The sequence below is a fragment of the Aulonocara stuartgranti genome (genome assembly GCF_965226115.1).
Source record: "Aulonocara stuartgranti genome assembly, chromosome: 7".
NCBI classification, from domain to species: domain Eukaryota; kingdom Metazoa; phylum Chordata; class Actinopteri; order Cichliformes; family Cichlidae; genus Aulonocara; species Aulonocara stuartgranti.
Window position 1 is genome coordinate 55431736 of NC_138945.1, and position 23168 is coordinate 55454903.

At 42.6% G+C, this 23168-nt stretch overlaps 1 protein-coding gene across 7 annotated transcripts; it reads right to left on the bottom strand.

The window, feature by feature from the left end:
- Window positions 1–354: 354 nt before the first annotated feature.
- On the bottom strand, window positions 355–21577 carry LOC309710097 (protein phosphatase 1 regulatory subunit 12A). Of its 7 annotated transcripts, none has more exons than XM_082539313.1 (25): window positions 21179–21577; window positions 16130–16260; window positions 15653–15771; window positions 14327–14483; window positions 14045–14189; window positions 13875–13949; window positions 13625–13704; window positions 9481–9665; window positions 9229–9338; window positions 8940–9137; window positions 8695–8777; window positions 8503–8592; window positions 8264–8365; window positions 8066–8167; window positions 7900–7990; window positions 7691–7816; window positions 7500–7620; window positions 7271–7374; window positions 5919–5978; window positions 5806–5828; window positions 5665–5728; window positions 5417–5521; window positions 4222–4272; window positions 3952–4002; window positions 355–1635 (listed from the first exon to the last, which is right to left on the bottom strand). In XM_082539313.1, exons 1-25 carry the CDS (start codon window positions 21452–21454, stop codon window positions 1549–1551), a joined length of 2736 nt encoding a protein of 911 aa, XP_082395439.1. In that variant the 5' UTR covers window positions 21455–21577; the 3' UTR covers window positions 355–1548. The 7 variants fall into 7 exon arrangements, with proteins under 7 accessions (XP_082395439.1, XP_082395436.1, XP_082395435.1 ...); XM_082539310.1 differs by having other exon boundaries at window positions 8940–9134; window positions 9481–9689; XM_082539309.1 differs by having other exon boundaries at window positions 9481–9689.
- Window positions 21578–23168: the final 1591 nt, after the last annotated feature.

Genomic DNA, 23168 nt, shown 5'->3' on the forward strand with positions numbered 1-23168 from the left:
GAGCAGAAGCAGATTAATGCAGCAGCACAAACATACTTTAAATACATCTGTGTTGGACTGTTTCCTCTTTTAGGCCTCTTGGTGTGTTACAGCTGTTCAGTTTCTCTCTTTTCCCCCCCAGTGACAGAGGACATCTGGCTACCAGCAGACAGACTAACAGACACCGTGCACATGGATGATACAGTATAGTGTGGGAAAACAGAGCTAAACGCAAACAAACAGGTGACCACAAAACATAAAAGTGAGCCACTCAATGACTAGAGTTACAAAAGAGGCAGGAATCCATCTGGGAACTGAGTGTTGTGTACACTGATAAGACAGTCTGCTTGAACAGAGGTGGATAATAACCAAGCATTTGCTACAAACACACTTTTATTAGGGTGCAGACATCCATTTAATATATTAGAAAACCAACATGTGAAGCAAGGCTACATGGAATTTTACTTCAAAGGGGTATTGTTCAAGGCTAACATTTATACACAGACTGTACATAACCATGCTCCTTTGTCAGAGGAATTGATGCCGAAAAATTATGAAAATATTTAATCCAATGACAACCAAAAACCACTCATAGCATAATAGGATGTGCAATGACCTCTGATATTCACCCATTGGTAATTTCTAACTCTACTTGCTTAAAGGCAAGCAGTCGTGAGGTGGTAAACTGAAACGTTTTCTGTCTGGAGGACGGGCAAAGCCTCGCAGATCTTTAGCGCTTTGCAGAGAATAAAGTGCTGCGGTCGACCGACCGGTCAGTTTTTGTGTGTGTGCTTTTCTTTTTTTGTTTTTAAGAGCATGGAGTGTATCTGTGGTCACAAAAATATAAAAATGATGTGGGGAAGTGCATAGGTGGAGAGGTAGGTGGCTTCAAACACTTGCACATGGAAAGACAACAACCCAACAGACCTTCACGGATGACTCCCGTTGTCAGGATGACGCTGAATGTTTAAACAAGAAAAAAGAAAGAAAAAAAAAAAAAAGTAGGATGCACCGAAATCTTTCTTGCCTGACAACACATTACATTTGGACTGCGAGTAGGATGAGGGGATTGGGGGGGATGAAATAAAAATAAATTGTGAATGTGTGTTGTGAGATGTGTTCACAAAAATAAATACTAACTGGGAACTTTAAGGCCCAGACTGTCTTGTGTGCATCGAGGAAGTACGGATAGGAGTGCACAGGAGTGCGTTGGCGCTCACCATGACGCACAGTTTTGCGTGTTGCACCAGACACAGAGTGTTCTGGCTGTTGTCGGGTCTCATGATGCTACTGTGGAAGCCTCTGGCCGCAGCCACGGGGTCTTTGCTGTGACTATCCGGCATTAAGGCACACAAAAGACACGCCAGCTGTTCGCATAGAAGCACCACAATCCAAGTCATGCTGTAGTGCTCATGTACGAAGGACTTTCTGCTGCTTCTCTCCCCTTCTCTCTCTCTCGCTCTCTCTTTGGCACTGGGAGGAATGTATGGCAGGGAGTGATGGATGGATAGGTGGGTGGAGGGAGGCGGGGGGGATCCCTGCTCTTCATGTCACTCTCTCTCCCTGCATCTATTTGGAGAGTTTGCTGATGACACGGATGAGTGCTCCATTTTCATCTTTAAGGCGCTGGTTGTCTGCCTTCAGGTCAACCAAAACCTGGTGGTAAAGATTAAACTCACTTTAAAACAAATTCTTTACACAATATAAATGCAGCTTTTATTTTACATTTGTCGTGGTCACATTACTGGATCAATGAGCTGTTGGATGTTAAGAGATTAATGCAGTCAACAGGTTTGTGACTCTGAAGCAAAACCCATAAAGCTTCTTTCCCAGGAGTCGCAGCGGCAGATGGATCTGCACAGATTTGACGTCGGATGCCCTTCCTTCCTGGCACAACCTTCCCAGGGTTTTCCATCTCCTCCCAGTCTTGAACCGCAGATTCGCATTAGACGAATGTGTTAATCTGCACTGTAGAGCCAAAAACTATGCACAATATAAATTTGTCCAATCTCCCCTACAAGGTCATCTCCATCTCACCGTCCTGCTATTTTTACATTTCTCTCTCGCTCCCTCTCTGGAAGTCAAGCTGACCTCACTTTCACGTCGAGGGATCAGAACTGGGTCTCTGGCTCTGAAGTCCACAGTGTCTAAGCCCAAAGGCAATGCCTGAGGTCAGGAGCACAAATGGAAGAAAGCTAGAGCTTTATTTTTTTGACATTCATGGGCTGAGCAGTGAATTTGTCCCCCATGGTCGGGTTGTCAGCATAAAGTTCCGCTGTAACATCCTGAGGTGTTGGAGAGAGGACCTCTGCCCTCATGTGCTGCCTCACAGTGCATTGAAGGCTTATTTATTTTGGCCTCTGCCCAACAACCAGCCCAACTTGCCAGATTTTTGCTTTCTGCAGCTTCATCCTCTTCCCATAAAATGAATTTAAAGTTGTAGGATTGCCATTTTGTCAAGGCTTTCCATCACAGATGAAAACGTGGTTGAAATGAGATATCCAAGAAGTGATTTTGAAAAACAAAAAAAGCAAACAACAACAAAAACAAAGGCCCTGGGAGCTGTTTGGCCGTACACAACACCTTGAAGAGGAGAGGAGCCTAAATTTATTCGAGTATAGCTTTTGCAGTTTTTTCCAGCAGGCACTGTGACCCACTGTAGCAAAATCAGCACATGAAACTAAACCACATCATTAATGACTTTGCCATTAACTTCTAAATCAGCAAGCTCAATATAAAGAACCAGTAAACAGCACTTCCTAAAGTAAAGTAACAGCTATCAGTGTAGTTATGTGTGCTTTGTTTGTCTGATTAACTACAGGGAACAAAAAGGCTGATATAGATAACAGTGCCATTTAGTATTTCTACTTTTACATTAACAGTACAGAGAATTGACATCCTGTTGATAGGCTGGTTATTAATAAGTCAACAACTCCTTTTAAACCAAAGGGTTGATTATAAATTGCTGCCTTAGCCTCCAAGCCATCAGATGTGTGATATATATATATATATATATATATCAGGTGTGGATAAACTAAGCATTTAACATGTTACATGTTGCTCCGTCTACAGTTCACTGAGGCTTTGAATATCAGAAGTGGAACTAATAAACCAACTTGATAGCAGAGAACGAAAAAAAAAAGACAATAGATTCAAACCTGGATCTAAAGAGCTCATTGAATTTGAGTGTGATACTGTAATAAGATGTAACTGTTGCAACAGTCTCTTGTGCCCCTTCTTCTTTTCTAAATATTCCACAGCAACCTGTAAGTGGAATTACTAGAAAGTGGAAGTTTTAGCCACAAAGTTGCCGAGTCATAAACCCGTCTGCAGACTAAATAACTGCAGAGCTCCAAACCTCCACTGGCATTAACATCAGCACAAAAAACTGTGTGCTTTCATGGCCCAGCAGCTATGTAGGTAATGTGTAGGTGGCCCAGTACTTTTTTTATATATTGCACATAACTAAACACTGGATATACAGGGAAGCAGCGAGCCTGCCTCAGTCAGGTTACAAAACTAAATATCATCTTGTTTATTTGATGTTTTAGAGTGGGTGACACGATGAGCTTTGCTTTTTTTTTTACCTTACTGATCCATTTAGCTTTTAGCATTTTTAGTTATTGATTTATAAATAGAACTATTCTGTTAAAAGCCATGCTTAATCATTTGTCTGCTGTTACACAGAAGTTTATTATCTTTCGAGAAGGCAACAAAATAACTCATTCTGTTCAGAGTCACAATGGAGACTGCAGAGACATAAGATGCCTCAAGTTGCTAAGCAACTAAATGAAGAAATTGGCTCCAACAGACACCACCCTCGTCACACCACCTGGACACGGTGCAAAACAGCTCTCTACCTTGTGCTCTCACCACACTGCTGGACAGCACAAGCGAAAGCCAAGCTAATCGAGCAGAAGCATGCAAAAGTGCCCGTGGGCATGATAAGAGTCGTTCTCAACATCTTCTCACCTTTAGCTCCTCCTCCAGCTCCGCCATTCGCCGCTCCAACATCCTTCGATCCTGGCGCCGGGGAAAATACGACATGGGAGGGTGGGGAGCAGGTAGAGAGAGAAAAAGAGAGAGTGACGTAGAAGGAGCACAAAAGTTGAGCGAAAACAAGCGAGGAAGTGGTTTGAGTGAGTAGAGAATAGAAAGCGTCAACAGACAGCAAGAGTGGCTGTAGTGTGGCAGATGAAGCGAAAACACAGCAAGTAACATCATTAGCAAGGGATGCATTACCTTCCTCTCCCGCTCCAGCAGGGCTGAACAGTCAGTCAGACGCTCCTGTCTCTGTTGAATACAATAAACCACGTTTACATAACCCGCACTGGTATTTTTACATGATCACATGCAGGCCTGTATGCAAAAAGACATCAAAAAGGTACACCCTGGAACCATGGACACAATAAGCCTGCATGTGAAACTGGGAGCTCACTGCTAGTAGTAGCAATCCAGAATTGTATTTGAATTCTGCTTCCTTACACGTCCTGAGGATCTGGCCCCGTACAGAGCATTTAACTGTCACAGTGCAGGCTTACAAGTGATTTACTAGAGTTTTCAAAAGTAGAATAAGAGGCAGTGCCTTCAGCATTCAGGCACCGCACCTGTGGAACCAGCTCCCAGTTTAAGTTCAGGAGACAGATTACTTTTTTTTCAGAAAACTTAAAGTTGCGACAGGATTAGGTGAACATGAACAGAACTCTCTCGTAGGTTCAGGCTGCTGGACTACACATCACTACTGCCATTAACATTTGTCTTCTCTCTCCTGTAGTTTGTGTTTTGCACTGTTTTCCCCCTCTATGCTCTCCTTTCATCGACCAGTCATGGTAGACTGATTCTGCTGGACTTCTCTTGCTGTTAAAAGAAAGTTCTTCCATCCCACTGTTGCCAAGACCCTAATCACAAGGGCTCATCAATGGGGGCTCTCTGTCTAATATTTTAAGGACTTTAAATTTACAAAACAAAAACCATAGTTGTCAATTGGTGCTATATAGATCAATTTTAATTAGGGAAAAAAAAATGTAAAAAAAATTACTAAATAAATAAAAATTAAAAATATCCAAATTCTAAGAACCTTTTTAATCTAGTAGCGGTCTCACTTTTCCCTCATCTGGGTAGAGCATTTGAAGGGTTGCCTACGGATCACTGACTGTACAATACACTCCCATTGGAGAATACAAAAAAATAATAATAATAATATGCAGAAGGTATGAAACCAGGATTCAAATGCAGTCGAAGGCTTAAAACAAAGGGAACATTATATGGGTTTCTATATTTAGCAATAGTATTTGAAATGAGGTTGAAAAAAATCATAAGCAGTAACAAAGAACCTGCCCTACTAGTTCCACCACTATGAGCTTCTTGCTTTGACTCTGCGTGGTGAAAGACGACAAGAACAGTTTCTGTTTGACTTTTTGTGTGTATTTGTTGTCACCTGCGTGGCCTTTTCCAGATCCAACCTGGTCTGAGTGACACTCCTCTGAGTGTCCTGGAGCTGTGACTGGAGCTGGCTGTTTTGTCTGGAAACCTCCTCAAACAACTGACACACACACACACACACACACACACACACACACACACACACACACACACACACACACACACGCGCGCAATGAAGAGTTAGGACAAATAAGGCAAATATATCGCATGATCTCAACAGCGATACATTTGCTGTCGGTTCACCTTCTTAAAGTCCTTCGTCTCAGATCCTCCTCCCCGTGTACGGTCGCTATAGGATGAGTCCGACCTGGTTATATGAAAACAAAAAGGTCATCCACACTGTGAATGGAGAAAATTCAGATCAATCAAAAGTGGGATTCATACCTGGAACTCAAACGTTGGTCTGTCTGTAAACAAGAGGGGGGGAAAGCAAATACCTTACAGCTCTTTTCTTAAGTTACATTCTAATGAGATCACAAACAAGAGTTCACGCAGACCTGTGAATTGAGCCCACTGGTGGAAAACTCTTCCTCTCCACTGGGATCATTGTCTTCACCCTGCAGACGACACAGACAGAACAATAGGTTCTTACAGACATTGGCCCACAACAATCTACTAACTTTGTGTTGCACTCCGTCTCCGTTTTTTGCAAAACACTGGGAAATGCCTAAAGGCTGCCGTGTGGTGGGACACACTACTGGAGTACAGAACCAACACTTATGCAAGCTCCCGAACCAAAAAACAGAGACGGACGGGAGTTAAAGGTGGTTAAGATGAGACGCATGAGCAGAAATATTACAGTACTGTGCAAAAGTCTTAAGCCACCCCCGATTTCTTTATATGTTGGTAGGAAAATGGTAAATAAATGGCATCAATTTACTGACCAATTTCTGCTATTTTTTTTTTTTTAAAAAAAGAACACACTTCACACAGTACTGACCTATGCCAAGGTTTGAACCAGTAGCTCTTTGGAAATCAACAAACAATAACATTCCTTTCAACATGGTCAGGTACAAGGACTGGACTGGACTTGAATGAGTGAAAAATAAGCCAATGTCCAAAGCAAAACTTTGGAAGACTTTCAGAAAGTCTGGAGGACTATTGGATGGCTCATTGGAAGTGAAACCCAAAAGAGTTAGGGGTGGCTCAAGACTTATGCACAGTACTGTATGTTTAGCTGCGATGCAAGCATTTTGTCATTGAGCAGTCCAATAATCAGATATAAATTTGTGTCTACTACATTTCTGTGAGTTAACTCTTTTCCTACAAAGACGACCTCCCTGTATCCTTAATGGCTTTTGATGCAAACCCAGTCATTTTGTTACATAAGCTGAAGTATGACGACCTGCTCGGTTCAGAGAAGAGCTTCGACAGTTATCTCTAGTAGGCTTTCAAGGGGTAAACAGTTAAGCTAAATCAATTTGATAGTCTGCATTTTTTATTAGACTTGAATGTGAATAATTCACAAAGCCAGGAGAAACGTTACCATGTTTGTAACTTGTTTAGCCAAATGCAATAACTTACTAATGCAAAGCTAACATTAGATTCTTACCAGAAAAATAAACAGAGCGCCAAAAAAAATCTTTTCACTTGAAAACTAAAAGGTTTTTGGCCAGCTAAAGGCACTTTAAGAGTTTTAGCTCTCTAGTGAATATTAGAGTGCCTGACTGTTTTTCCCTTCAGTGTGATGCGTTGTGCTCCTTCTTCATAAAACCCTAAAGTCAAGTTTTCCCCTTATTCCTCCTCATCGTACACATCTTCGTTTTCTATTTTCTCTCGCCAAATTTGTCTCTTCTTATGAGCATATCCATCCTGCATTTCATTTTTCAGATTAATAAGCAGAATTTACCTCCCCGGTCCTCTGTGCCTTCCTCCTGGCTTGAATTTGCCTCCTCTCATTGCGCTCCCTGGCCCATCGCTCTGTCTCGCTCTCCCCTGTGTTGGCCTCCACATCTGGAACAAAGCCAGACAGCAGCCTTTTAAGACCAAACTAATGTTTGCGAGCAAAAACCACACGCTGATGAGCGAAGGAAATGTGAAAACAAAAACCCAAACAAGCAACAAGGGCGGCAGCCTACCTCTTCTGTCAGAGGTCTGAGGTCTAGGTGTGCCAGCAGGTTGTGTGAGGCCCAGCAGGTCTGACTTCTGCAGGCTGGCAATACGAGACCTCCAGCTCAATTCCTGTAAACACAGCATCCCCTACTTTGTGACGTCACATGGTGTTACATAAGGACAGCAGTCAACAGGCCTCTAAAGTGCCGGCTCTCACCCCTTCCTCGCCCTTCTTCTGCTTTGCTTCTTTCTCCTTCTCCTCTTCCTTTTCTCTCCCTTTGTTGTCCGTCTTCATGGTCTGTATGGTCTTCTCTGCCTCCTGCAGATCTGTTAGCGTTACCCCCTTGAGGTGAAAGAAAACACAGTCAAGCGCCAAACTGACACAGCCTCTATCAGTAGGGCGAACATCTGAGCAAGTATCCCCACCTGAGTGGAGCGGCGGGATTGCCGTGCATGTCGGGAGCGAGCTTTCCTCTGCGCCTCTGCCTCCTCATCCCGCACTGGTGTCAGGTAGGACCTACATTAGCCGAAACGCAAGTTTAGCAACAAAGTCGCGCCCTTCGACATCCTCAAAGACACGCTTATCACTCACTTGCGCCTCTGCTTGGCTTCCTGTTCGCCTGCGGTCGTGCTCTGAGAGTTGGAGGTGGTAATGGCTGGTTGATCCTTCTTTTCCGTCTGTTCCTGAGGAAGTCTTTTCGTAGAAAGAAAGATGAAAGGTGACTCATATTGGTCCAAAGGAAAAAAAAAAATAAAAAAAATCGTACATGCAGTGTAAAATGAAAAATACCTCTGAGCCAAGACACTATTAAGGCGGCCGAGTCCAGCAGAGCTCGTTCCTGTGCTAGCTGAGGTCACGGTGGGGTCATCCAGTCTCTTTCCATAAGATGAGCTGGAAACAAGACAGAACCCATTGGAAACTCAAAGGCACCTTTCACAGCCGCGCACAAATTAGCGTTTGCCGTTAGGGGACAGTGACAATTACACACAAACAGCAGAGTTAGACGGGCAGTGAGCAGCATGACTGACCTGTGAAGCAAAGACGGGGTGGAGCTAGTGAGATCATTTCCTGACTGACTATTGAAGCGTCGGGTGTAAGAGGAGCTACGGCTTAGCCAACTGAGAGAGAGACACACACACACACAGGGTGACAAGGGGACATATGCAGGGATTCGGATTCTGGCTTCACAAACGCGGACGTGTATGAGAGTTGAGGCCCACCTGTTGGAGTTGTCAGCAGTGTTATCTGGAATACTGAAGAGTCTCCGTGTTGGATTGGGCGGCACTCGAGCAAGCCTTGGTTCCTGAGCGCGAGGGGGAAGAGATCAGTTTGTCATTTATTTATGTGACTCAGTGAATGGAGGCAGTAAAGAAGCCTTTATTTGGCCTGTCAAGCTAGATTTATAGAAGTACGACTGTGGTTTCATGAGTGTATAAACCTATGAATCACGCGAGCGCCTGCGTACCTTGGTGTCAGCCTCAGAGCTGAGGCGGGGGCTGGAGGCAGAGCGGCTCATGCCGAGGCCGGACTCTGGAGGTCTGCTGGTGTCCTGGCTGGGGTCAGATAGCCCAGCTGAGCCCAGAGTCACAGAGCTGTCCGCCTTCCTCAGAGATGTTCTCCATGACCCCGGGGCTTCAGTGACTGGAGGCTTGCTTAATTCCTGCTACACACACAGTCAACATTTTTATTATCCTGCCTTGCTGTCACACAGCCATACATGCATCTCATGTGCTCCAAGTCTTTTTCCCGTTTACCCTTTTCACTTGGCTCGCAGTGGTGCTTGTTGACATGGAGGTAGGAAGCAGATTGGTGGTGTTGCGCTTGTTGTTCAAGTTGTTTATGATTTCTCGCTTTTTCGCTTTCTCTGCAAGAGTGCAAAGGTTATTAAAAATGCTCTTTTGCCTTCTTTGTATGAGCGCAAAGGTCATTAGGATTAATCAATAACAATAACTCTGAACTATAAACACAGCCAGCAGGTACTTCAAAGCAGAAACAGCTTCTCTCACCTGACTCTGCATCGCTCTCAGACTCGCTCTCCTCCTCTGAGCTGGAGCTGCTCGAGGCTTTCGCCTGGCCCTGAGACTGGTTCTGTCCCGCCTGGCCCTCCTCCTCCTCGTCCTCTGCCGGACTGCTCTGCAGGGCAGGAGGCGGAGGGTGCTTCTCCCGCTCGTGGAGGCAGATCTTCTCCTTGCTGCTCATACGAGAGATAGAAGTCCTGCAGGGGCGGGGCCAAGGTGGGGGTGGGGGGTGGGGGGGTGGAACAACAGGTGGCATGCAGGGAGCTGATCAGTGAGGGTAATCATTCCATGTGCAGCCAATTAGAGCGAGCATGCATCAATCAAGACCTCGGTAGGTGAAACAGTGGGTCATTTTCTGTGCCGCCGTTTCTGCTTCGTTTGTAATTGTGGCCAATTGCTTTGCACCAATTCGAGCCGTTTCCTTAAAGTGAAACGTTGAAATCATTCACACAGATTAAGGAGCAGCCACAGAAGTGAAAAGAACAAAAAAACAAATGCTGTCTCTCAGTGCCACACTACATATTAATGGTAAATAATATGGTTTACGTGCACATTTGGCCCTATTAACCAAGACATCAACAGCAAAGCACCCATCCTCTGAAAAGTGTTTGAATTATACTTGTTTTTACTCGAGAAGGAGAAACAGTGAAAAATGGCATTCAAAGATAAAATAAGACATCTTTTCACGGAGAAACAAAGTATGCGTTTATATCGTCAACAACACTTAGAGGGCAATCATTTTATACTACCTGAAAAACTTAAAACATCCTCGCTTAGTTCTACATGACTTTTCAATTCAACATTACAGAGAAATATTTATGCTTTAGTCAGTTTCTGTTTCTTTTACCCCGCTTGACCAACTTCTACCGGTTTTTGCAAAGTTTTGAAAAAGTCCTTTATTTCTACTGTCTACTGCATATTGTTAGCACACAAAGAAACATGCTGGGATAACAACAGGACACCTTGGGACACTCTCCAAAGACACATTGTTTACCTTTAGAGTTTCCTGGTTAAATTAATGTTAAAAAAATGTTATAAAAAATGTATATATTTTTTCTTTTTTTTGTGGAGCTTTTAATCAACTGCTTGCAAACGCTTGCACTGCTGCATGAGAAGTCACAAATTTGAAAACCTTTTTCTGACATTACATCATATCCTGTGCATCTACTGCTCTACTATTCCGTTCCACCCTTTTGGCCTGGAAGGCCCTTCGTACTAAGAGCAAAGAGGATCCTACAAATTTAAGACTGTTTAGTCTTTAATATCTAACGTGAAGGAATATGACAGCATTATTTGAATGTCTTTAAGTCACTGGCATTTTTTTTTCCATCTGTAATTTTGTTTGTTTTTGTTCTTGGAATCTTTCATGTACAGAAAAAAAAGAATCCATCTACCTAACCATCTCAACCATCTTTAAATGTATGAAATACATCTTTAACACTGTTTTCTTGATCCCCTGTTTACATGAGCACATCACATCGGATGTTCTGTGAGCGAGCACACCAACCTTCACTGTAGTTTTTACGCTGCATATACTGCGATGTTGGAATTTACTCGTATCACCCACCATTTTATTTTACTGTTAATATTTTTTTTTCCTTCTAGTGTTTGATGGCAAATATAGTCTTGCTAGGGGGACTTAATTATTTGTTGTAAGCAGTGTTGGGTAAGTTACTTTAAAAAAGTAATTAATTACTAATTACTTAGTCAATATTGTATTTAAAATACTTATCTAATTACTGTGTCTGAAAAGTAACTTAATTACTAAATAAGTAATTTACTAAATACTTCTTAAAACCCCTATAAACCTTGAGTGGACAATCAATAGAAATTAAACTCTTTAAATAATAAATACATTTTTTAAAGACGGAGACTCTACAGTACGCAGCGGTAGCATCTCTTCCACAATGTAGCCTGCAATCATTTTTTAAGCTCACCTTCAGACGCTTTCTGTGCTGCTGAAGTAAAATCAAGTTTTGCCTGCTTAGCAGGAGTTGCCGCGGTGTTATCCATGGATGATGAACAAGGATCACTCGGAAGTGTTTGTCTATGCTCTCGTGTCAGGCGCTTCAGTAGATTACTCGTGCTATTAACAGCAGCCGATAGTTTTTTCTCCCCAGGACATAGCTTACATATTACTGTAATATTCTTGTCTGCTTGTTTCAGAAAGGTGAAGAGACGGGAATATGTCCATTTCATAAAACAGCCACTCGCTTCAGCCGAGTCCGACATCTTCCGCTTTAGAACAGCGGTCCCCAACCCCCGGGCCTCGGACCGGTACCGGTCCGTGAGTCGTTTGGTACCGGGCCGCGAGAGTTGAGGCTCAGGTGTGAAATGTATAGTTTTCAGGGTTTTTATCGGTTTTCAGCGTTATTTTGTTATCGTTTTTATCGTTTACTCAGTTTTCCTGGGTCTTTTCAGGTATGGTTTATGCCCGACAATATTTTCATGGACCTTAAGGTGGCACCTTAAGACACCTTAAAGGACTTTAAGGTGTCGCGGATAAATACAACAAAATAAAACTAGTACCGGTACCGAAAAAAAGAAAATTTATTCATACCGGTCCGTGGCGCAAAAATTGTTGGGGACCGCTGCTTTAGAATACGACTATGCAGCAAACTGGCGCGAAATGATGTGCACCTGCACTGCAACGATGTTAAAGTGGCAGAGTTTACTTCTACATTTAGAAGACAAATTATTGAAATTAAATAATGATATTCAGCCAGTTTAATTATTTTACAATGTAACGCAAGTAAATTGTAAGTAACTGTAATTAAAATACCTAAAAATGAACAGTAATTAGTTACTCTACTTTTTCAGTGGAAAAGTAATTTAATTACAGTAACGCGTTACTTAGTAACGCATTACACCCAACACTGGTTGTAAGCTGCCATTTGCAACAGGCTGGATTTAGCATTTACAATGTGATCAGCAGTGTTGGGGAGTAACGGAATACATGTACCGCCGTTACGTATTTAAAATACAAAATATGAGTAACTGTATTCTGTTACAGTTACCGTTTAAAAAGGTGGTATTTAGAATACAGTTACTTTGTTGAAATAAATGGATTACACGGCGGTACTTTCCTGTTTCATATTGTCGCGGGTCAGGACTGTTTGGGTTTTGTTTGACAGCTACGTTCTGTTGTTCCAGGTGGCAGCGTTACGGTTGCCATGGTTACAGGGTGACGCTCTTTCTCTGCGTGTTTCCTGGGTGAGAGAGCGGCTTTTTGTTGTTGTTGTGCTAAGCAGGATGCTACATGCTCTAAAGAATGTAGCCTCATGGGCAGTGTAGTCCGTGCTGCTGGGAGAATGGACTGCCATACCCGTTATGTGTCTGTGAGCGCGAGGAGGGAGAAAAGGGCGAGTGGAAAACTACGAGTTATCATCGAGCAGAAACAGGAGCTGGAAGCATGTAAATATAATAATAACCACTGCAGCCAAGAAGAGTGTCTGATGAGCCCAGTTGTAAGTAAGCTATTAAGACGCTGTGTTCGTGTTTTCCTCCAAAACAATAAGTTCCGTTGGAGCAGCCTTTCAACGCCTCACTCTGTTTCTCGCTAGCAAAGTTGACCCAGACAACGAAGTAAAGCTATTTTTCGGCTACGAGCCCAACTCGGAGCCCGACATATTAGTCAGAGGTCCCTTTAATACGGTTCGGAGCCGCGGACCTTCAGTAACAGTCATAAATCACAGCAATAGTACATTCACGTAGTTGTAAAAAAGCATGATAATATATTAAGTAATCCAAAGTATTCAGAATACGTTACTCTCATTGAGTAACGTAACGGAATACGTTACAGAATACATTTTGGGGCATGTAATCTGTAATCTGTAGTGGAATACATTTTAAAAGTAACCTTCCCAACACTGGTGATCAGATGCAGACTTAAAAAGAAAGCATTAATATTCAGTATGAAACTGAGAGACAGACTGCTACATCTACCCAGGTTGGTGGGTAGAAGTAACACAGCTGAAGGGATGGGAACACTGGGACTGTCACACCTGCATGCAGACAACAGCTGGATCAAGGATTACTGGGATTGGGCTGAGGAACAGCATAGCGTGTACACACTCACACACACACACAGATATACACAAACATACGGACGCACCAACACACTGGCACTGACCTGCGTGGGCGGACTGGTACCATGGGGATATGCGAAATGGGCTCAATAACAGGAGTCTGTTTCTCTTTCTCGCTACGTAACTGAAGAGGAATATAAACAGACATAAACACAGAGAGCACTCGCCGCTGGAACGCCATCAATCATGACAGGTCTGTCCGAGCAAGTGAGATAGTCACAGTGCCTTGTGTGTGTGTGTGTGTGTGTGTGTGTGTGTGTGTGTGTGTGTGTGTGTGTGTGAAGACAGACTCACAGCGTTCTGCTTCTTCTGCAGCTCCTCCAGAACGTCCACGAGGTTCTCGTCTGCAACATCTAAAGGTGTTTGTCCCTACAAGGACAGCCACAGTGATCAGTGATGGCACATGCTAAAGCTCCAATCACAGACTGAACTGCAGAGGGAAAGCTTGTTCGCCGTGCCCTCACCACATTGTTGACGGCACCCATATCGCACATGTTGTCAACCAGCAGGCTGCACACCTCCTCCTGCCCCCAGTGAGCTGCTGCGTGCAGAGGCGTCCACCCGTCAGTGTCGCTGCAGTCCACATCCACCCTGCACTGTAACAGTACCCTGAGCGAGGTGAGGGAGTTGGGAGGAGTGGAGGTGGGGGAGAGAACAAGGCTAAGAATAAAAGCCGTTTGACTTGGCATGGTAACAAAATTAAACAAAAGTCAACAAGCTGCTCTTATGTGTGCACTTATGCTCACTTCAGGACTTCAATGTAGCCTTTGGCAGCGGCGACGTGTAGAGCCGTTGCCTTGGTGTTTGGGTGAGGTGTGAGTGTGCCGTCTCCTGCCAGCACCGCCATGGCATCCCGGAGCATGATCCTCTCCTCTTCCTTTCGGGCCGTATCCACGTCTATTCCTGTGACAAGCAGTGACAACCTCGAGTTAAGAAGCACTTCAAAGCATCTAAAACTCCCCTTCCATTTAGATCTATGATGAGTGATGACATCGGGGTTACAAGTCAGGTTTAATGTACTCTAACTTAAGTTTTGTTTACGAAAAGCTTACAAATATCAGGACAATTCTGTAAGTAAAGCATCCCACACACAAAAAAATAAATACTTGTGAGTGTAAATTTATCTCATATACGTCATCTGTGCTCCCGGTTGTATTTGGATCTCAGCTAACACACATTCGACAGAGATAAAAGCACAAGCCTGGAGTCCAGAACAATTAAGGTCACAGAACATTTGGTGCACGGCCGCTGTCCTTGTTTCTTTGCCTCCTTTTGGAATGAACAGGAAAAAGGAAAAAATGAAGTTCTGAGGCTCCATATTTATAAAAAACAAAACAAAAACTGAAGCCTGAGCTCTGTATGATTTCCTGATTATTGCTGCTTGTGAAAAACTAACGCAACCGGCACCAAAGCTGTGTAGAATCATCAGTATAGTTAATTCCTTGAAATACTCCCAACATCATCGCTTCGGTTGACTAACACATGTGAGCTCACGTTTGTTTTCAGTCTTCTAACTTCAGTAAGATTACTGACTGTACATAAAAGTTCTCTTTTAATTTGGCATCATCACTCATCACACTGAAAATTTGATTTTCGGTTTCAGGATTGCAGGTTTGGCTGATTAAAGGACCTAAAAATACAGATAACACGGAAACGCACAATATCCGATTACAAGCAACCTTGCATTTGTGTTGATTCTACACAAAAGTAGGGTTTATATTGTCTTTTAATTATTAAGATGGATGTGCACATCCCAACAGAACTGACAACCTTGAATCAAGCCCCCGTGCGCTCACATTGGGAGCAGTTATCTTGCACAATTGCCCATATTTCTCGTGTGATTAACCTTAAAACTGAGGAAGCATTTCAAGGCTAGGATCTCAATCGATACTGTGCCCAAGTCCAGCTGAACTGTACCTGGAGCCACATCCTAAAGTGCACTAGAGTACGGCACCCAGCAATCACAATAGTCAAACAAGCTAATGTGACTGCATGTTATGAGTCACTTAGAGGGAGGACACCAGAAAGGTGGAGAGGAGAGGTTCCAATTCTCCCGTTTTTGTTGCTTTTACCTTGTTTTTTAATTTCAGCTTTCAGGAGCCTTTCCATTGCATCTTCTGTGGCAACATCCAGAGGAAGCTCTCCCTCGCTGTTCACTGCTCCAACATGAGCACTGTGTTCTATCAGATACCTTAAAAAACAAAGATACATTTGTCAGATAGCAACGGTAAAACCTGAATGGAGGATAAACGAGTTTTCTTGGCACCCTCCGATGAGCTTTTGGCCTTCAGTCAAAAGGAAGATCACTGGTTCACTGAGTTTAAAATACATTTTTATTCAAGTCAAGTAACACCGACTGTTAGCCTTAAATGTATGTCGACCGATTGTGCAGTCAACCCCCTCTCCAGAAGGCCAATCACGAGCCTGGGAAAACCCTGAATATGTGTGAGTTTTATGTGTGTTATCTAACACTGATTTACGTCTGTGTTTTCTAATCCCTCAGCACCACTCGGCTGTGATGTGACAAAGTGATGGTGGTCGACACTCACTTAGCAATCTGGATGAAACCGCAGGAGGCTGCAGCATGCAGAGGAGTCCAGCCCTCGTTGTCTCCTCTGTTGACGTCGCTCCCGTTCTCCACCAGGAACTGCACCATCTCAGCGTTTTCATCAATGCAGGCCTGCCAGAGGACAAACGTCCGCATGATTGATTGCCGTGTACAAGTGTTTACTGTTTATTCTGACATTAACAAATGGATGCCAGTCTGAGTACAGTTTCAGTACAGTAGAGGAGGTCTCTGACCCACTTCACCATGGTTCGTTGCTAAAGGCAAAACTCCAGACTCTTCCAAAATCTGTTAAACTCAACCAAAGCAGCGGGGCTAAAACAATGACTACTGTGTCTCCTTGCTGTAATGACTTTCTGCTAAGTGGGTTGCTAAAAGCCCTCAAGTACTTTCCAAAACAGTCATTTTGCAGCACAAGTGAAACAGCGATTCTATTTAGCAGCTTTTCCTCAAGCTAGGTCGAGCAAAGAATCTAAGTGTGATCAAACACAAGTCCCGGGATAAATCCCACGAGGACCTCATGGGATTTTGCTATGATAGGTTACTTTGATTTAAATTAATATTTATTAAAAAGAGCCAGATGGAAGGTTCTTGTACTGAATAAGTGTTTTTTTTGGCTGCTTTTTCACTCATTTTCAGCTGATGGTTTTCAGAGGAATGTTTTTATTTGGTTTTTTAAGCCACTTAACTCTGACCTATGAATCATTCAAAAACTAACTCAAGAGATAAACCAGTTTTGAATCTAAACGTAACAGTCAACTTCACCAGTAACCACTTTTAATTGGCAGCTATTAGCTAACGACAACATTTCCCGGCATGGTGTGCAGTGTGTCCTTAAACACTGAGGAAACAGAACAAGTGGATGACAAAAGGAGATGTGGGTAGCTTTAAAAAAATAAAAATAAAAAAACTGGCAAATGGACAGTCTCTTAAAGTCATGGCCTTAAGAAATAAGGAAAAAAAGAATCCAGCCGAGACCAGAAAGATGGATCTGGCCTTTCATCCATCTACTGTTTGCTCTGGTCTCATCAGAACGGTGGCTGTCAATAAGCCATTTTTAATTAAGGGAAACGGGGAGAAAAGCCTGAGGTATGCGCCAAATTACACAGGAACTGGACTGAAAATCAGTGGCAGCACCGATTCCTCACGCCTGATGGATTGACGGATCCAAATTTGAAGCTTTGAGCTCAAAAAGGCAGCCAACATCCAAAGAAGAGCATCGAATGTCTTTCAAGAAGCCTGGAGAACAATTCCTGAAGAGTACTCAAAGAAATGATAAGAAAGCTTGCCAAGGAGAGTTCAGGCCGTGTTGAAGAATAAAGATGGTCATACCAAATACTGACTTTCAAAGGCATTAAATATGAACAAGCTTCATTTTTAGCTTGTATAATGTATTTCCATGCATGTTTGCAAATGTTTCCGTATCTACCACTACACCAATTTCACATTTTCCTATCAAAATATAAAGAAATGAGCCGTAGCTCAGAATCTGTGCGAAGACCAAATAAATAAAATGTTAATAACACAAAAAACTAAAAATATATTACTAGCGTCTGTACCTACTCTTTGATGGTGTAAGAATCAGACAGGGAGTAACATAAGATTATGCTTTTGTTATTCTTCATTTTTGGGTGAAAACTGATGTAGACACTGACTTTATAAATAGCATTATTAGTTAATTTACGAATGTCTTTTAATTACAGGGATGCACTGATATATTAGCTCACATTCACTAATGTTTAACTGTCAATTTAGAGCAGCGTAAATGTTCACTGACTGAACTTTGCAGCACTCCATAATTCCATTCACCTGTCTATGAAATATTAGTAATGCTCTGTGTTTGTGAGTCTCTACTTCAAAAGTAAGATAATAAGTAAGACAATAGTTTACTCAATATGTGATATTATGGCAATTTTGAACATTTTCCTATATTCTGAGTATTTTTTATTTAATATTTGCAGAAAATTTGCCTCCTATCAGGTGACCTACGCAATCGTCTCGTAATCAAAAGCGGTCGTGAGCGTGCAACGCCCTCGAGCTCTGAGCAAACATTTAGTCACCACAAGTTGCAGTCGGTTGTAGAATGTGAAAAAATTATTTTCTAGTTGCAAGGAGGTTTCTTTCCTATTTTAACTTGTGTAACTTTGAATTAGGATGCGGTTTTGTCATGCTGTGTGCGTCCAGTGTTGGACGATTTTTTTCAGTAAAGTCGCTTTAATGCAAGTTTGCTCGGCTAACACCATCTCGGGAAGGCGGTGCATGAGATGAGCATTTTCATTGATTTGATGATAATATCGATATTTGGTGTCCCGGTATTGGTACGATATGAAAAATATCATGACATTATGCTGCCCCACGGCTATTATAGCCTACGACTAAAACTAGGCGGGAAATAAATATTTGAAGTAACAAAATAAAATCAAAAACTACACTTTTGAAGTTTTTGTCTTATTTAACTTTGTCAACAAAATCAGCACGAATAGGCTTTGGTAAATACTTTTGTGTTTACTGGAAAAACCACATGTGTGGCTGTGAATCAGGTCTTTGCATTGTGATCGCCGCCCTGAGCTTCTGAATAATTAAAGAACACTAAAACTAAAACTGGCACCCTCTCTGAAAACTAGCTAAATTGAACAGAAGAGAACGTTTTCAATCGTAAACAATGAAACCACTCTTTATTAAAAGAGGGATCATGGTGTGCCATCTTTTTAGTGGGTACCTGTTGGCAATGAAGCTATTCCTCTGTATTTTATCTCATATATGCATGTATGCAAAGACAAGCTGCTGCAGACTCACTTTGGAGGAGTTTTCGACGATGCTGCTTCTCCAAAACGAGAGCGATTCTGAGTAATCAATAAGTGAAATCAAAAGTGACGGTCCATATTTTAGATACAGTGCCAACACAGTTTCTCCTGCTCTCTCAGAGTTTGCATATATGTAAACATCTGTAATACTCTGAAATACAAATGAAGTTTAAAAAAAAACTTTTATTTTTTTAAAAAAAAAATAGCTGTCAATACATTTCACTAAAAACTACAAATGTTAACTTCACGAAGAAGGTTGCAAAGTCATACGGATTCCTCCTCTGGGGACTACAGTGTTTATTTAAACATTATAATAAATTTAGTGGCAATCTACTGCGTAGTTGCCGAGATCGGCCTGGGCCAATGCGGCACATAGCCAGTGGCATGGCTATAAATACTTGATAAAGGTGGAGATTTGTCTTTTTGTGACTCTGAAGCAAAGCTGAACTGAATACTAACAACAAAACGATTAGTTTAATCTGCACTGGTGTCTCATTTCACTGATGTCAGCAGGTGAGATGATATTTACTCAAAAAATGTGACGTTACTGAAGCAGTTCTTCTGTGGGACGTCACAGCGCCAAGTGTCTGTAACACGTACAGAAACGTCTCCATCAGGCCTGTCTTAAGCCACCTAAGAGGCTTTTCTTTTAGGCTAAATCAACTAATCACAAAGCTGGGGAAAGCCTCCTCCTTCCCTTTTATAATATGAGAGATTTAGGCAGGTAATGCATGGGAAAAAAAACAAAAAACAAAAATGTGATCATTGTAAGAGCTGAAAATGGGGCTCAGTAACAGCCGGAGCGGGGGGGGGGGGGGGGGGGGGGGGCGGGGGTCGCCCACTAATGGAGTGGGTGCTCTGAGCTGAATGAATGAACAGTGGGTACTTCTGGCACCCTGCGTGTGACGACGGTCCATACACACACATACACACACTCTCAGCAGACTCCTTCACTGGGTCATCAAGTGACTCATTGTGAAAATCGCCTTTGACAACAGCAGTTTGTGCTGTTTGAGGCATGTTTTCCATTTCTTCATCCGAAATCCCTAAAGTCCCCTCCATGGGGAACTGGCAAAGGGAAGGAGAAAGAGAAACAAGAAGAGGAGGAGGAGGAGGGAGAAGACAGAAAAGGCTTTGGATGAAGAGGATGGAAAGTTTGGAGAGTGCGGGCCCTATATTTAATTCGAGTTTCCAGGCAACCGATGAGCAATAGGGGGAGAGAGGGATGGAGGGCAAGGAGGGTGACCACACTGGGTGACCGGTCGGACATGTGGAGCCACCAGAAGACTCATCTGAACCAGCCGTGGTGGGGCAAATTCACTAAACTGCCTCAAAATTGGGAGGGAAAAACCACATCTGCATGAGCACGCAGGCCAGAGGACTTCGAAGCAGATCTTTTCTGTATGTTCTCAGGAATCCTGGTCAAAACTCATCTGACCCTGCTTTCACTTTATGAGATGAGACAGCAATGTGTTTACCACACAGTGCCATTAAAGTGGAGGAAATGCTGCATCACCGAGGGCCTGTGTGACAGTGATGGTGTCCAGAGTGAGCCTGGGTGTTATGACTTAAGTCAAGAGCAGGGACAAGAGGAGGACTTGAACATGCACCGAACAAGTCCAGCCTGTCTTCGACTCATGAACGCAACAATCACGAAAACTGCAATAATAAATGTAAGGGTGAAAACTTCAGTTATAATGCCCTCCCTCTTTTCTTTTTTGCTTTAAGACCTTTAGATAGGACGGTGAAACTCTCTCTCCCACTACTTTCCTGACTCTTCGGCAGGGCCTGTATGCCACAAGCCTGCCCATAACTGTCTAAAAATGGTCCACCAGGCTCTTTGGTTTTTACCGTCTGCTGCCCTCTCGTTCGCTTTTTTTTACGCCATAAAAAGAAGCCTGTAATTTACTAAATGCAACAGTGCGGATCAGACAGCCTCCCAACGGGCTAATAAACCAAGTTTGCTAGTGTTAAACAGGCCAGAAACTCTTCCCGGACTTTATAAAACAAACGCACAGAGGAATGAGTGATGGATTACAGGAGCTGCTGGGCTGGAAGTACGTTAGTGGTCCATTTTACCTGTGAGTCCTCTTCGCTGTGAGGATCATTAAGGGATCAACGCTGAGCCCTTTTCCCTTTAGATGAGCGACAGTTGTAGCAACTGTAGCGATTAGCTCGGGCAGAAAGGAAAACTAGCTGCTGACAGTTAGAGGGGCAAAACTTCCTACCTGGTGAAGCGCTGTCAGTCCGTCTACGTTAGCGTGGTTGATGTCAGCTCCCTGTCGGAGCAGCGCTGCCACCTCCTCCCGGTCTCCGGCGGAGCAAGCAGCCATAAATACGGCTCCTTGGGCGAACCGAACTTTCGCCCGGCGCGTTCCGGAACCGCTCGAGATTTCCCGGGACTTCGAACCCGTCTGATCCGTCTCTGAGCCCAGCCATCGCTGCAGCTGATCCTGCCGTCGCTGCTTGGCAGCTTCGGACCGGGAATGGTCAGTGGCCGCCATCTTCCCTGGTCTGTCCCGGACAGATTCAGCTCATGGTACGAGGAGAGAAGCGGAGTGCCGTGTTTGGATTCCGCACCCCCGCCCTCAACACACCTCCCGGACTGCGCCCCCTGGCGGACAACACGACATAGCGAACTTCTGCGACTGAGTGGCAGTTCTGCGCTGCCTTCAGGAACTACTCGGAAGTTTCCCTGTTATTTTTTTTTTTACCACAACCACATCAATTTAAGGGGAAAAAAAGTTCAGACAGTTAAGATGACCAACCACACAATCAAAGAAATAACACAGATTCCCTTTTAATATTTGTTATATTATATATTTATTATATTATATATTTCAACACAAACACAAAATTATATAAGTAAATACAACAGTTTTTATGTTTTTCTGTCATATTATTTTAATGCTCGTTTTTTTCTTTTTTCTTTTTTTTTCTTGTTTTGATCTTTATGAATAGAATAGAATGCCTTCATTGTCACTATACAGATGCATCTCCTACTCAGTGCAAACATGGCGGTGGGGGGTAAATACATATGAACAGTATTTAGACAATATATATATATATAATGTACAAATATAAAAAAAAAGAAAAGAAAAGAGAGAGAGACAGAAAAGTAAATATGTAAATAAACAGCGTTTTGTATTGTTTGGGTTATTGCACATGGAATGTAGTTTTGCACAGTGGTGTGTTTATCAGTGCATGTGCATGTGTAAGTTAAGGGTAGTTATGGCTAATAACTGGATGATACCAAGTTCACCAGCTTTCTTAAAAGGCCAGAAGTGATGAGACTTATGTGTGACACGTTTTGCTTTTATATGTGAACAGAATGGGGGGGATATTCAAATACTCCTCTAACCAAAACAACAATAAAAGCTCCTCAATTTGACCCAAAAAACAAACTCCTTTTTTTGTACTGCAATAATTTAACATATTTTAAATTAAATCAGAATCAGAAAGACTTTATTTATCCCCAAGGGGCAATTAAGATACAACAGAGCAGCATGACGTTAAAGATAAGGACAGGGCATAAACAGGCAATAAGAATGAGTTGATAAATACACAGAATATACAGTATATACACAGTTTTAGAATTAAAGTGACTGAATAAGTGAATGCACTGCTGTGTTATGTTAGTAACTCAAGAAGAACTCAAGAGTCATGCACTTTCATGCAAATATAATGGAAAAGGGGGATAAAAAGTAAAATATATATTCTTGATACTAACAAGAATGTATTTTGTTTGCATATGTAATATATTATCTGTCCAGAGGATACAATATATATCACTTGGATTAATTGTTTTCTGTATGGCATTTTCAGTCTCTTACCACAGACACAGTCACAGACTAGACTGTAAGCTGCACAGATTCTGTGGCTGTAAAACAAACCCAAATCATCACCACTCCACTCCTGATCTAATCTGAGATTGTCTTATAAGTCTTGGCTTTTTTTTTTCAGATACAAATGTCATGGTCCTTTTAGAGAGAAGAGCATTTCTCCTGAGAAAACACGTCATACTTATTTAGTCTTTTTTAATTGTTCTCTCATGAACTTAAACATTTAACATGCTAACTGAGGTCTGTCTAGTCTGAGATGTAGCTCTTAGTTTTTCATAGTTTCTCTGAGCACTTCACAGTCTGATGTTGGAGTGAATTTGCTTGAGTTTCTCAATAGCTACTAGCAAACAGGGAAATTGTGGCAGCTTTTCTTTTG

Coding starts and splice junctions, on each gene's coding strand:
- LOC309710097 (XM_082539309.1), bottom strand. CDS start 21,454: ATGGCGGCCACTGACCATTCCCGGTCCGAAGCTGCCAAGCAGCGACGG. Junction 14,484..15,652: donor AGCTGAAATTAAAAAACAAG/GTAAAAGCAACA, acceptor TGCTTGTCACAG/GAATAGACGTGGATACGGCC. Junction 4,273..5,416: donor ATCTGGAAAAGGCCACGCAG/GTGACAACAAAT, acceptor TGTATTCAACAG/AGACAGGAGCGTCTGACTGA.